Below are 14574 nucleotides of genomic sequence, written 5' to 3' on the forward strand. Positions count from 1 at the left end.
ACACTTTGTTCTGAGGGGTGTGAGAAGGGTACAATACATTTTATTATTATCATGAACTCTGTATTGTTTTTTCAGGGGAGGAACTGGAGACTTTCATGTTCCATCCTGAGGCTGGAAGCACCTCTAACCCTGGCGTTATGGGGGGAGCCAGCAGGGAGTAGGTGACATGACCCCCTAACAACCAGCTGAGCAGTGAAGGGGCGTGGCTACCCTCTGGTGTGTACATACCACGGGATGCAGTATCTGGCCAGCATGACCTACTGAGCCAAGCCCACGAGTTATGCCTGCATTAGGGTCACAGCCCTCCATCACAAGGGGATGATACTGGATGGTGCACCTGTATTCTCTGATAAAAGAAGTCCGGAGCTCAGAGTTTCTCTCCTCCTCTTCTGTGCAGAGCCTGCTGAGAGGGACTGACTAGCAAAAGGTCAGCACGCGATAGGCTCATTTACGAGGGAGGCTGACAGAGATATGGTCGCTGTTGGTGTTGATCCTATCATCCACTGGTCCAGGATCAGGTGGAGGGGTTGTGTGGGAGTCACAAACCCCCCCCCACAGACCCTCACCCTCTGCCCCCCCCCCCCCCTCCGCCACCCCCCACCTCTCAAAGCGAGTCGTTTAGTCATAAATATCTCATTGAAATGTAGCCCCTGCAAACTCGCTGTGTCGGGTGATGAAAGCAAACTTGCAGCTGTGGGAGTGGCTGTGTCCAAAGGAGAGTTAGACATTGTGACACTAAGTGTGAGTGTCATCAAAGCATATTCCCACAACAACAGCTGTCATTGATAAGTTAAATCTCTCTCTCTTTTTCTCTCTTCTTCTGGGACATTACTGGAAGTGTTTGAGGACAGCTCGGCTGACGAGTGGAATATAGTACAATTATGTAGATCGAAAATTGTTCATAAAACAAAACCACACTCCGACAACAAGCTCAAGATAATTCGATTTTAAATACAATGAATTCTGAGCCGTCCCATATTTGTCTACATAATGAACAGAGCCACGAGGTCGTAATATTCCCTGACCACATGTGATTTATTAGTCATGCGCTCTAGAAGCATTCCTCCACACTTACATCACAAACAGAGATCCTGAGGGTTTGTCAGGCATGTTTGTGGACCTAACGCTGCCTGCCTTGCTGCCTGCTGCAGGGTGTTGTTGTTTGTGAGTTTAATGACATAACTGCTCAGAAGTGGTTTCAATGGACTTAAAGCGAAATACAGTGCGGTCAAAAGTTATTGGCTGCACATAATCTCTCCACTTCCCAGAAATGTGAGCAATATGAGGACCACACCCTTGACAGTCGGCCATTGGGAAGGCTTGACATGCTGGATAAGCTGTAAGTGACGACAATGGTGAGATACTGGGTTGTTGTGGCTTCACTAAGAAACTGAAGACATGGTTGCCATTACAGCAGAGTGCAGAGAGATGGAAGGGCGAGGTCTGCGATGAAGCCTCCAAGTATTGGATTATTTATGTAGGCAGGTGGGCTGTGCCGCAGTGGGTAACCTGGCAGGACACCCGAGGTCATTTTGACCGCAACCGTTCACCCATAGAGTTCTGCTGTGCACCAGGTTTTTCGACCGAGACCCACCATCCATAGAGCATTTGGCACGGTAGCCTACAGCAGGTAGATAGGAAACAGTGTATTTCTCTTTGTGTCTTTGAAGTGGTTCATTTTTGTGAGCTGGTCCAGCGGAAACAGAACAAATTCATTGTGTGGGACCAGGAGACCACAGGGGTCATTCAATATTAACGAGAGGGAGTGTGTTGCGGTGTGTGCATGGTCGAAAACACAGCCTTAGACCACATGTACAGATGTTAGCTAAAGAAACGCAGAGATGAATCTCGTCAGGAAATACAGGGCAGAGATGTGCACCAGAGAAATACTTGTGACAATTAGGTTGAGACCAACAGTAGGCTCATCCTAATGAATGGATCTATAATATCTGACATTTTTAACACCCTGAAGAATCCCTTAAGAATTTGAGAATCCCTATTCATGGACAAACCAACCCTACAAATGAGTTGGTGTGGAAAAGGCAAACCTGGCCAAGTTCAGTTGGAAACAGCATTGTTTTGCCTCCACCCTAATCCAAAAGCAAGTTGTTGAGCTTTGATCATTCAACCAAACCCGCCAGCCTCCCGGGTGGCGTAAGGAATTGATCCTTCAAGGTCTTTGTGTGATAGTGAAAGAAAAAAGACTGCAGTCTCCCCAGTCACACAGTGAGTTCAGAAGGAACAGAATTCTTGTGATGAACATTCATGTGAAAACTTAAAGTCTTGTCCTGTTATTCCTTATATGTTGCCTTGGCTAGAATTAAATAGAGACACAGTTTGTATTTGTTCTACCATTGTTGAGATGAGAGGGGGGGAGATCACAGTAGGTGTTTTGAACATTTCACACTCATTACGTTCAAGGAGACCACAGCTTCCTTCTGACTTGGATCCCGGCATGCTTCTCGGAGCGAGGACTCTTGTTTGTTTGGTGCATCAAAGTAGCGTGGCTTTGCAATGCTGGCTCCTGCCAGTAAACAACACAGCAGTAGTTTGGGCTTGGCTCGCCTTACAAGGAGTGGTTTGTGTTGTTGCTTCGAAGACAGATTTACTGTTAGTGGGAAAGTATGCTGTCCCTGTTAGGGGAGCAGGATATGCTGTTAGAGTCACCCTGGATCCGGTGTGGGGATCTTTAAGAATTGAACCCATACAATGAATTTTTTATATCTTCCCACCCATGGTTGATAAACAAGAAGCATCAAGGCAATCACTCTATACAGGAAATTGTGTAGATTCTGGCTTTGACTTGGCTTTGACTTGATACCATAACTAGGTCTACAACACAAGAGCACCCAGTAATGTGAGCAAGGTGAGATCTCCTCATAAGCGCGGTGCAGACCTGCAGGTAGGGGAGCAGCAGCTGGAGTCAGGCCTTCCTGGATGAGCGTCCACGAGCCAAGAGGTCTCCAGACCCCATTAACACCACAGGACTGGGCAGGCGGCCAGTCAAGGAGCAGCCATTGTGGCTCCTATTCAAGACCCATCAGAACAGAGCACTTCAACTGGCTGTGCCCTCAAAGGGCAGCATGAGGAAACGAGTCCCATGCCAACGAGGCCCCTTTTCCATTCACAGGGGGAGGAACCTGTGCCACTGTTGTCAGGGGCAGCCGGTGGGAAGACCCCAATCAGACGCCTCGATAAATATTGAAGCAGGGGCTTAGCACGCCCCCTCCCATTCACAGACCCTCTGAAGATGGAGTGGGTTTCATCATAAAGGACCTGACTTCAAACCTCTGCCAAATACCACTAGTCTTTGTCCAGACAACTCCGAGGCTTCTTAGTTGGACTTCTGCATGGCTGCTCTCACCTAATACAGTGTTGGTACACTCACACATGCTGAGACACTCTCAGCCTTGATCCTGGCAACTCCATCCCCCCCTTCAGCGACCCCCCCCCCCCCCCCAAAAAAAAAAGTCACCAGCCCTTAAAGGGATAGGGACTACCTCTTTGGACACATGGCTTGACAGTATACAGTAATGGGCTATGATATATTGCCATGTCGTGCCATAGCATATCACCCTCTCGTGTTCTCCTCCAAGAGACCACCCAGGCCGTCCGAGGCTGCGCGACAGAGTCGTCTAACTGTCTGTCTTCCTGACATTCTCCACATTCTCCAGCAGGCAGTGGGAAACACACACTCACCGCACAGACAGCAGCACTCTCTTCTCTGGCTAGAGACTGTGACCGCTTGTTGAGGAGAGGATTCTGCCCTCAACTGACGCATTCAATCTCATCATCTGTTCTGTGCTCTTGTCCTTCCTCCATGGTCTGGTATTCAGACGCAAGTAATGGGAATCATATGGGGTTGGATGCCCGTGGCCTGAATGATTGATGTTGATTTCTGGAGTTAAGGATTTTTGTATTTTGACAAAGCAGGGCGGGAGGGTCTGAGGAAGGGTTTTCTGATTGGCCCACAGAGCGTTAAATTCTCCTTATTCTGGGGTTAGCGCTGATGATATCTAGCACCAGTGTCATCGCGGGCATCATTACACGGTTGACTTGCTGAGGTGGTGGGTAGTATTCCCTCCAGAAAGCTGAAACCGGAGATGCTAACAGCTAACCAGTCGCTCCCGGTGCTCCAATTAGCACCTGGCCTTCTCTTCACCTGTCATAAGCATGCCCCCCCTCCAGGGCCCTTGCATGACCTTTCACCTAACCAGCAGGCCTCTGGTTACCTTTCACCCCAACGGCTGTTAAATCAATTTATTTTTCACTGTCAGGCAAGCTACAGGCGCAGAGAGACTTTCAGTTTGAGGGAAGGTTATAAAAGGTTGACTCAAAGGATTCTTTGAGCGTATGGATTTATTTGAGATGGAGGCGAACCAGAGGAAGGGTGAAGTTTGACCGGATAGGTTGACACTGCCCTTCTCAGATGGTTTTGTCAGATTAAATAGTCTCCTCACAGATACAAAAGGCCATGTGGTCATTCTTGCTGTAGAAGGATGGCAACGTTTGTACCACACCTGTCGTTCTTATGAATGATTTACCCCACCTCTGAAACCAAAAACAGAATTGTGATTCCATTTAAATAATGCAGACGATAAAAATAATATGTGGTTTTTATCCTATTGTTGAAGACAATTTCAATACTCTAATGAAACACACATTCCAGCTAAGCCTGAGGTAACGACTGTAATCCAGCTCTCAGACGCTGGTGTTGCTTTAACCTTTCCCCTCCATGATGTTGAGCCCTGGCCTTCTCTGTGGAAAACCTTGGCAGTTTATGCGCCAGCGTTAGTCAACGTCCTAAATCCATCCAGCCACTCTTCAAATCGGAAAATCCATCAGGCTGCATGCTAGAGCCAGGCTGCATCTTCTAGAGTCATGCACATATTCTAGAGTCAGGCTGCATGTGCTAGAGAGACAGCAGAAGAAAACCTCACAGATCCGTCTTTGGAAGACGTACAGATATTTTGTCTGGAACATAATTGGATCAATATTGTTTCGAGGTTCAGCCAAAGGAATTTCTATTTGACCTTGTACATCTGAGAAAAGATCTAAGCATATTCCATATCGATGGGTATTGATTACCTTTCAGCGTGGCACAAAGGAGGGACAATAAAACATTCATCAGGGGCTGCAAGGTCACAGGCAGGACTGTCAAAACACAGACAGCAGAGAAGCGCCCACAGACAGAGGGTCTGTCAAACATCTCAGACACATCGGCCCGCGGCATCACTGGATCCACTAACCTTCACTAGAGAATGTCCACAGTCGGACTCCATCACTGAGCTGTTAGCTAGAGAACACATGAGATTGATCAGGAGGTCTGGAAAACACACGTGTTCGCACAAACACTTGCGCGCACACACACACACACACACACAAACCACAAGCTGCAGCCTAGCCTGATGGTTATTTGTATGTCTCAGTCTTCCCGTCTTCCCTTGCTGACAGCTTTGACATGCCTCTGGTTTGTGTTGCCAAGAATTCCCCAAGATCACGGAGCATTACTGATTTAAGTTCAAAGCAACCATATCTTTGCTAATGGCAAGATTAGATGTAAGTATAAAATAAGACTGAATTATTATAATCAGAGAAGAGATGCTTCTTCCCAATACTACTGTTCAGACTGCCGTGCCCCCAAGCACAAACAGAGACATATCGGTCCACATCTGTCCCAATCAGCACTCCTCAGACCTTGTCACGACCTTTAACCTCAGCTTGACCCTACAGGGCACTGGCCTGCAGGCTGCGGGGTCAGGAATATTAGGTCCAGTCAAAGGTCAAACCCATCGAGAAGACATGACCATGAAATCCTTTAATGTCGAGAAAAGTTGTCCAATTATTTAGCCTCTGTTTAGGCTCTACAAACCACCAGCTCTGACCTTCCCAAGACGCTCACGTTTGACAGACATTACCTTTGAGGTGGTGAAACGAATATTTTCTTATACTAAGGGTTGTACTGTTAATCTGTCACCTGAGCTTCTTACAAAAGAATTCTGAAAATGCTGCCCTGGATAGGTTTTTGTTTTCAGTGGCTGCTGTTGACTTTATACAGCAACGCTTCAGATGGCAATTTAGATTAAAATCCTGAATGTTTTCAAGAGAGCTGAGGAATTTAACCAAATCCACTCGAATCCGCAATTTCTTATAAAAAAAGGCGATGGAAAACCACACTCTTTCTTCCAGTGGTGATCCAGCGGAAAGTTTTAGGTTTCAACTCCGCAAAGAAGTATGATGAACACTTTTAATACGCACACACTTACTGACTCACAGACACAGATACACACATGCACCCCCACACACGTACCCCCGCATTCCCACCATTGGGTAAACATCCTTCACAGTTGGACTCCCACCTTACGTCTTCCTATATGAAGAATGAGGGGTGAGGGGAGATTGTAATGAGCCATGATAAAAGTATAGCCTAATCTGTGGAAGCAGAGGAACGCAGACCCTCCGCTCTCTGATAGGAGGCTGGGAGAGGCCAACAACGGCTGGCTCTGTTCAGGGGTTAGCTGGGAGCGCGGGCTGGTGGCTCCTAGCGCGAGGAGGCTCTCGTTAGACTGCAGACATGATCTTAATCAGTCTCTGACACATCCCTGCAGCTACATCCAGGCAGCCTCCCGAAGACTACCAAGGGGATTTCAACACTGGGAGTATACACTGCTCTACGAGGCCCCGACACGTGCACGAGCATGCACACACCGGAACCTTCTCCCACTCTCACTCCTTCCGACAAGCTTCGACTTTTAAATAAATACACCCAATTGTTACTGTAAGCCAGCCAATGCTGATGAGGCTAAATGGACCTTTTCATAAATATAGGCTTGCCCGCATGCACATACACACGCACAGATATACAGGGTACATAGACAGGCGCATAAACATTGTCGCACGAGCCCTGTCAACCGTGGCGAAACAATGAACATAACTTTGAACACCCTGTGTGCCTCTGTGTAAACCTGACCCTCCTCTCAGAGAGAAACAAGGCACAAACCATCAGCCAGCCAGCACACATCCAGCCTCGGCACTGGACTAATACAGTCATCCTTCCTGGGCGGCCAGTCGTTAAAATGAACCTAACAATGACATCAAAGACATCAACATGGAAAAGCATGTGTGACGTCAGTGACAGGTGCTGTGCTGGGGTCAGACAGGAGGGGAGGTGGGGGTAAAGCATTTCTACCCGGTCACAGATAGTCGAAATGGCACACCATTGCCATATGAGAAAATCTGAGAGACTGATTAACAAGAGGCTCACAGTGTCAGGCATCGTTAAGGCTCTTGATGTTTTTCTATTTGAGACATTAGGGAAGAAGCCAAGTCTTTGTGGGGGTGTCAATTCACTGATAGTATCCTTATGGAAAGAAATTGTGAAAAAAAATTTTTGGGGAAAATCAATGCTGGAATTGATTGTTAAGACATAATCATTATAAAATTCTGTATTTCATCATGGTAATTACCAAACCAATTATGCAGATAGAAAGGAAGCCTGTGATTATTATCAAGCTTTTCTGAAAAATAACAGAAGTATTTTCATGTTTATTCTTTGCCGAAGCTATGTTTATTATGCTGTTATGGTTGCTGTCCCACTGAGTGTGCCTGTGCTAGACAAGAGTAAGCAGTGTGAAGCAAGAAGAATGTCAGAGACAGCAACTTCTTCTCGAGACGGAACGCAAGCCGACTTACTTATCCCTCTGAACCTGCCTCACCCATGGATCCTGTTTCAGGAGTGAGGCACAGAGACAGAGAGGGAGAATGGGAAGAGGTAAACCTCACAAACTGACCATAGCCCCATCCTCTAAAGTTTATTTTTTCTCAAAGTCTTGGTTTAGTTAGTTTTGGGTCGTAATAATAAATCAGTCTTTCCCTCTGGGGGCTGAGAGAAGCGACCCACCGGGGTTGACCCTTTGACTGGAGCGCAGGTGCTGACCCACCTGTTCCTCCTCTTCCCTACAGGCCATCCTCTTTCTTTCTCCTCTAACCTTCTGTCCTGCTCCCACTCCCTGCTTGTGGAGAGCAATCTTGGAGGGGGCCCAAAGACCATAGGCTTCCTCAGTGAGGACTTCCAGGCAAGGAAAAGAGCCTTCTCCTTGGGACTAAGGATTCTCCACAGCCTTCCTACACCTGGGAAGTCCATAGACAACAGTATTGGAGAAATATGAAACCCTATCCATCTGCTCCAAAACTAATTTCTAACTCATCAACTGAGATCAAGTCTCAACTCAATTCCCTAGACTTTTCACTTCTGTCTGAATTCTTTAATCAGTGAAATAAATATGTGAGGGCTTCTCTGCTTCCATTTTCCTTGTAATTCTCTCTAATGTGTCCCTGGAGACAGAGTCAGCTTAAGTACCCACATAGATCATCATAAATGACGAACACGTACCTAACTCTCCAGCAGGCAGCAAACCAGACGTCCTCACAACACAAAAGTGACACAATATGAAATTACCAGTACCAGTCTTTGCACTTGTTTTATTAAAAGTAGCTTGACATTGTGGTCCAGTCTGCTACAATCCACAACCCAGCCAGGACAGGAGATAAATGTCAGATACACACCTGGCAAACAGGTCACTAGATCATCAGCACTGACTCATTTTCAATACGGTGAACTTTGACATCTGGGATCTGACATTTTAACAAGCTGGCAGGGAATACATGGACTCAGTGTATGACCCCTCTTATCTGGCTGAGTCTGTCTACAGAGACTGCAGACTGCCATGCTCCCACATGCAGTTCCAGCCTCTTCCCTGGGCCCGTCTGTGTCAGTGAACTCTGCTGAGTGCGCCAGTTCACTGCATGTCTGACAGCTGGACTGCCAGTCTGCCGCAGGGGAGTGATGAAGAGAAGAGAAACACAGAGAGAGGGATGCAAAGAGCAGACAGGGTGAGAAAGACGGAGACTTATTTAAAAGTCAAGGAAATGGCAGATTTTGTACTGCGGAGAGAAATACGGTGAAGAAGAGAAGGGTGAATGAAAGAAATAGAGAGAGAGAGAACTTAATGTAATGAGTTAGGAATCCCAATCGACGGTTGGCAGAAGCCCACTTTTGACTGCCTCTTTCCTCAGACCACAGGGTCAGTACAGCACGGCCACACCGTTTGCTACCTAAGCCCCATGATAAGCCTGAGGTACTGATCAAACATCGCTAGCAGTCCCTGCACAACATCAACCTAACGCTCACATCTCGCCACACATCCATCCCTGGCTCTTGACATAGGCTAGAGGACAGGGCGGAAAGACCCTGAGCTGGAAGAAGAATCGACCTCCTCACCCCATCCATCTACACAAACTCATTCCTAGTTCAGAGAGAGAGAAAGGGCAGATTAATAATTCATATAATCATCTGTGTCAAGGAAATTAAATAAAACAACAGAATCAAAGCCAGAGACAGAAACAAAGCCCAGAGGCCTAAGTACGAAGTCTCCATTAGAGTGTACTGTGATTAAAGTTTAACCAGGACCAGTCCTAGCCTGCCCTGGGCCATCCCTTATGTCATAGAGGGCAGTACCATCTCTCAAAGCAATGCAGGCCGCACCAGTGACACCGAGCAGAACCCAACAATGGAACCCTGGCTCTCGGACACTTGATAGGCTCCGACCATGAATGTGTCGCATGAGTGTGTCTTTGTGTGTGTCTCTGCGTCGTTTTCCATTGTCTGACATACAAAGCTGAATAAATATACATTGTATAAAGATTAAAGGGCCCTTCAATGATTTACGACCTTGAAGATTAGGTTAAACCTGAGCAACTCTTCGCAAACTCTCTAATGATAGTATATCCTCTGGCACTATGTCTCCTTTACCATTTGTAAGACATTAACACAGAATCAAATAATGGCCTCATCACAGCTGTGTTGAAACACAACAAACCAAGATGAGACCGAAAGCTCACTTAATGCCAAACATGTGTACTGTTCTAAAGGGGTACATAGATTGGGCTAGGTGGAGCGTGTGTTATTTTGCAATTTGTTCTCCGAGACAATAACAGGAAATGAACGTTGTTTTACCTTCAAAGGGCAGGAAGACTCTTGGCAGCGGCTGAGAGAGGGAGGAGACACAGGTGAGGAGGAGAGAGAGAGTCAGGAGGGACAGCCCCCCCGGAGGACACGCCCTCATCACTGCCATCAGAGCTGGGGCCACAGCCCCCTCTGGCCAGTCCATTACAGCTGGAACCGCGCCCGTCCACACCAGCTGAGGAGAGAGATGGGTACGACAAGTTAGGTTTCCAGCTCGGGAAATGGCTTGCCATAGCAAGTATCTTGTATTCTGACTTTTCATGTTGTATACAATCTTTTAAGATGTCAAAAATATACATTTACATTTAGCAGACGCTCTAATCCAGAGCGATTTACAGTAAGTACAGGGACATTCCCCCCGAGGCAAGTAGGGTGAAGTGCCTTGCCCAAGGCCACAACGTAATTTGGCACAACCAAGAATCAAACCGGCAACCTTTGGATTACAAGCCCGTTTCCCTAACTGCTCAGCCACCTGACTCCCCACCCCACACTATTACCAACTGAGAGGAAAACTGGAATTTCACTAAAACGATATAATATGACATAACAACTGCCCCGTATGCATTGTGTAATCATATCTGTCTCCCATTCCACATTCTCTGCCCAGCAATTCAATGATCGACATTAAACAAAAAGAGAGTGACGTGACAATTGAATCCATCACTTAAATTCTTTCACAAGCATCACTCCTACATATGGATGAGGTAAATCCACACAAAAGAGCTCGCGGAGAAACACTCTTCTGGCTCCTCACTCATTCCATTACTGGACAAGGAGAGCTCAATTATTGATAAAAGACAGGTACTGTCAAGGGAGTTCACCTCCTGAATTGAGAGTCTCACCGTGTCTCACACACTGTCTAAGTACCACGCACAGGGACAGCCTAGACTAAACCAGAGCTAAACCTGTACACTGTATACCAGACTCTACTGTTTTGCCACATTTACAAAGAAGGAAGACACCGTTCTGTAGCAATGTACAAAGACAGACGTGTGTTCTCATAGCTTATAGATGAGTCATGAAAGATTGATAGGTGTGGAGAGAAGCAGAGGCTGCAGGCTGATTTCGATGAAACTTTCAATTTGAGAAGCAGCTGGCGGGGACGTTGTGTCGAGTGCAGCGTGGACAATCTATCACAGCACTGCAGTGTTACTATGCACGAGAGGGCTACGGTCTCATAACTATGTGTGTGTGTGTGTATGTGTGTGTGAGTGTGTAAATGAGAGAGATAGACAGAGAGTGAGATAGAGGGAGAAAGAAAGAGAGAGGAAAACAGAGAGAGCGAGGGCGTAGAGGGAAACCATATGGAAAACTGCATCGAGTTGAGATCTCTTTGGCAGGGTCTAAAAGAGGTGGAACAGCCTTACTTCCTAATCAGGGCTGATACCTCTAGCCTCCATCCACATCCTCAGCCCTGTCCCCACCTCTCGTCCCAGTGCCAAAACAGCCCCAAACCCAGCCCCAAACTCAGTTCCAGCATCTTCCTCAGGCTCAGGCTGTCTCAGTCCCCAAATACAGCCTTAAATCCAGCCCCTACTCATCCCTGTTCCCAGCCCCAGCCCCAGCCTTGCCCCAGCCATGCCCCAGCCCCAGCCCCAGCCCCAATTCTAACCCTAGCCCTCTCCCAGCCTCTTCTCCCCTCATTCACTGCCTGGTCGAGGTAGATGTCTCTGGTAGAGGGCCCTCTCCCCGTCCTGGAGATGTCTGCCTCACAGCTGCTAAAGCCATCTCGGAGAGAGCGGCATGTTGCTCCTCGGAGCCAAGACTCGCTGCCTGAGATAAGACACAGGGCTTCCATGACACCCCGAACACCCAGGATTAGAATCCTTTACCTCACCGCTCTCTCTCCTCCCACCCCAACCCGACACAGTCATATGACCCGCCAGGTACTGCTGTAGCTACCACAGATATGACTAACCTACAGACTCACTGCCTCCCTTCAGCATGTGAGAGTTGCCTCTGTTGTAAATGACACACAGTTCCGCACCGGCCCCTCAGGGAGCTGTGCACTGCAGATATGAACAAAGTCCCATGAAGGAATCACAAACCTTCATGCGATATACAATTCAGTCCAGAAATACTGACAAAGCCCTGCCAGGAAGCTGGGCAATATCAATTAAGTCTGTCTGCACAATGGAGGTCAGTTGACATTTTGAATGAATAGGGGAAATACTTTACAAGAGTGGTATAATGATAATTGAGTTCATTGTGTGATCCTTGGCCCTCCTCCTAATGAATTAATCATCTGGCTCCAGTCCAGAGGCTCTATTATAAGACTGATATTGACGAGCAAATTCGATTTATTGGACACATTTTTATTTTCTAGTTTCGGAACAAGTATCTGTGATCATCTGGTTTTGACTCAATGTCTTTATTGACAGGCAATAAGTCCTCTCAGTCTTTGTCAACACATGTACACAATTTAACCTGTTTACACTGAAGTAGTTGAGTAGAAAGCTCTCCCATCTGGATTAAGGCTGGATCGCCCATCTTTGCTCTAGCCAAATTTGTACAAAGATAATTTTAGCATGAGATAACCACCACATAATTGCATCATTTAAATGACAACTCAGACACCAGATGTGAGTCATCACAGGAATAGTAATTAAAAAAGGAGTAAATGAACTTCGATGGTAAACAACTGATGAGAATTAACTCTAAATTAGAAAGTGAAACTGAATAGTTCTCCAAGTGTGTGTGTGTGTGTGTGTGTTCTTGAAGGTTTGGGTTTAAACAAGGTGACACATAATGTGTTCACAGTTTCCAACAACTTTTTGTCACTCAGTGGTCAACAGCTCGCTTACAAGCCAACACGCTGCCAAACACACGTGACCAACAAGCTGAGAAAAACCTGGATGCTTCCATTTCCTAAAGCAAGACGTAATCCACTGTTGAATGGATAACAGAGAACACTGATTTGCCTGATAATATTTATCACACCTCTTTCTGCTCAGCGGTATACTAAGGCATGTTTGGCCTTGGAACAATTTTAGAAAATGTTTCTATAAATACATGACTGTGTATATGTATTTATTTTCAACAGAATGTTGTCATTGTGATTGGCCCAGTTTGAGGATGAAAGATTAAGTGTAATCACTATAACACGCAGCATATAATAATCATAATAACTAATAATAATTAAAATTAAATAGCAAAATTCTGAACCAAAACCCCATCGTTCACCTTCAAGCAGCCGACTAATTAACTATTAAACACTGAACAGATGCAGGGTTAAACAAGCACAAGTAGTTGAGTGTGTGTTCTGTGTTTTGGCAGACCGTGTGCTGTTCTAAATGTGTTCTTATCCAGCCGCTTCGACTTCCTGCAGTCTCACCAGTGGGACTCTGCACCTGTTAGCCCGAGAACAGCACTGGCCCACCACCTCTTCTCTCTGTCTCTCTCTCTATCTACCCTTTCCTCCCCTTGTCCCTCAATCCACTTCTGTCACTGAGCAGAGCCAGGTGCTGTGGAAGCCTGCCCCGGGACAGGACTTACCTTAGAAATGCTCCCCGGTTCTCTGCTGGTCCAGAAGCCCTGGTTCCCTTGTAGTCCCGGTCGCTATCCTCCTGAAGTCTTTAGTCCCACTCTCGGATGGGTCCCCCGTGACACTTCCAGAGCAGAGAAGAGAAAACGCTGCTATTCCATTCAGCTGCCTACAGGACAGAGGGAGGAAGAGAGAGAGCAAGAGAGAAGGAGAGAGGAGAGAGGGAGGAGGAGAGAGAAAGAGAGGACTGGTTTCCTATTACACACTCCACTGAAAGTCCCCCCTCCTCTCTCTCAGCTCCTCTCTCCCTCCCCCTCCCTCCCCCTCCTTCTCCGTCCCTGCCTCTACCCCTCCCTCTCTCTCCCTCCCTCTCTCTTTTCCTTAGTTAACCAGACAGCAGACTGATCACCCAATTCTGAAAGTATACACAGTGGAAGGGTGGAGGGTTTCTCCCTCCCACAGGCAGATACAGACAGAGAGAGGAGCTTGAGAATGGAAAAGGAGGCTAAGCCAGTACTATTCTCATATTAGTACATTTGATTTAGCCAGAGATGACATTTACCCATTCCAAACACCTTCATTCATTGCCCTTTAGTTGTAGGGATTTAAACAAAATCAACATATATATTCCTCCCCACCGCTGCACATTCAATATTATTACTGGTGAATATTCCAAATCATAAATCTACTTACCGGAGACACAGCAAATATTTAATTTGTGGTGTGGTGAAATGTGATGTCTCAGGCATGCAGAGACAGAGGGACCAGTTTTCTCCAAGCTGGCATGATAACCTGGTTACACTGCCTTTCCAACATTTACAGCAATACTCATAACCATTCATTTCCTCTATTTCCGTTTAGTTATGAATTTTAGTGGTGTTCCATTTTAATATATGGACTTGAAGTTTGGAGGAAACCGTAGCTTATATTGTAATTCACAACGTCATCCAGCTGCTGCCTTACAGACGCATAGAAGGTTATATAGAAGGTTCTAGTATGTACTTTCAACCAGAAGCACTCAGCTCATCTACAGTGGAGGAATCCTATCGTCTTACCAATCTTTCAG

At 46.5% G+C, this 14574-nt stretch overlaps 1 protein-coding gene across 1 annotated transcript in view; it reads right to left on the reverse strand.

The window, feature by feature from the left end:
- The window catches only part of sema3c (sema domain, immunoglobulin domain (Ig), short basic domain, secreted, (semaphorin) 3C), a 32097-nt gene extending 18397 nt beyond the window's left edge, over positions 1-13700 (reverse strand). Inside the window, exons 1-2 of the mRNA XM_084701010.1 lie at positions 13520-13700; positions 10016-10199 (exon numbers count right to left, since the gene is read on the reverse strand). Of these exons, the coding sequence (XP_084557136.1) occupies positions 10016-10169 (154 nt within the window). The 5' untranslated portion in view covers positions 10170-10199; positions 13520-13700. The remainder of the gene's footprint in view (positions 1-10015; positions 10200-13519) is intronic.
- Between the last annotated feature and the right edge of the window lie 874 nt (positions 13701-14574).

Source organism: Hypomesus nipponensis, chromosome 7 (assembly GCF_054491055.1).
Source record: "Hypomesus nipponensis isolate SF chromosome 7, ASM5449105v1, whole genome shotgun sequence".
In the NCBI taxonomy this organism is placed as follows: domain Eukaryota; kingdom Metazoa; phylum Chordata; class Actinopteri; order Osmeriformes; family Osmeridae; genus Hypomesus; species Hypomesus nipponensis.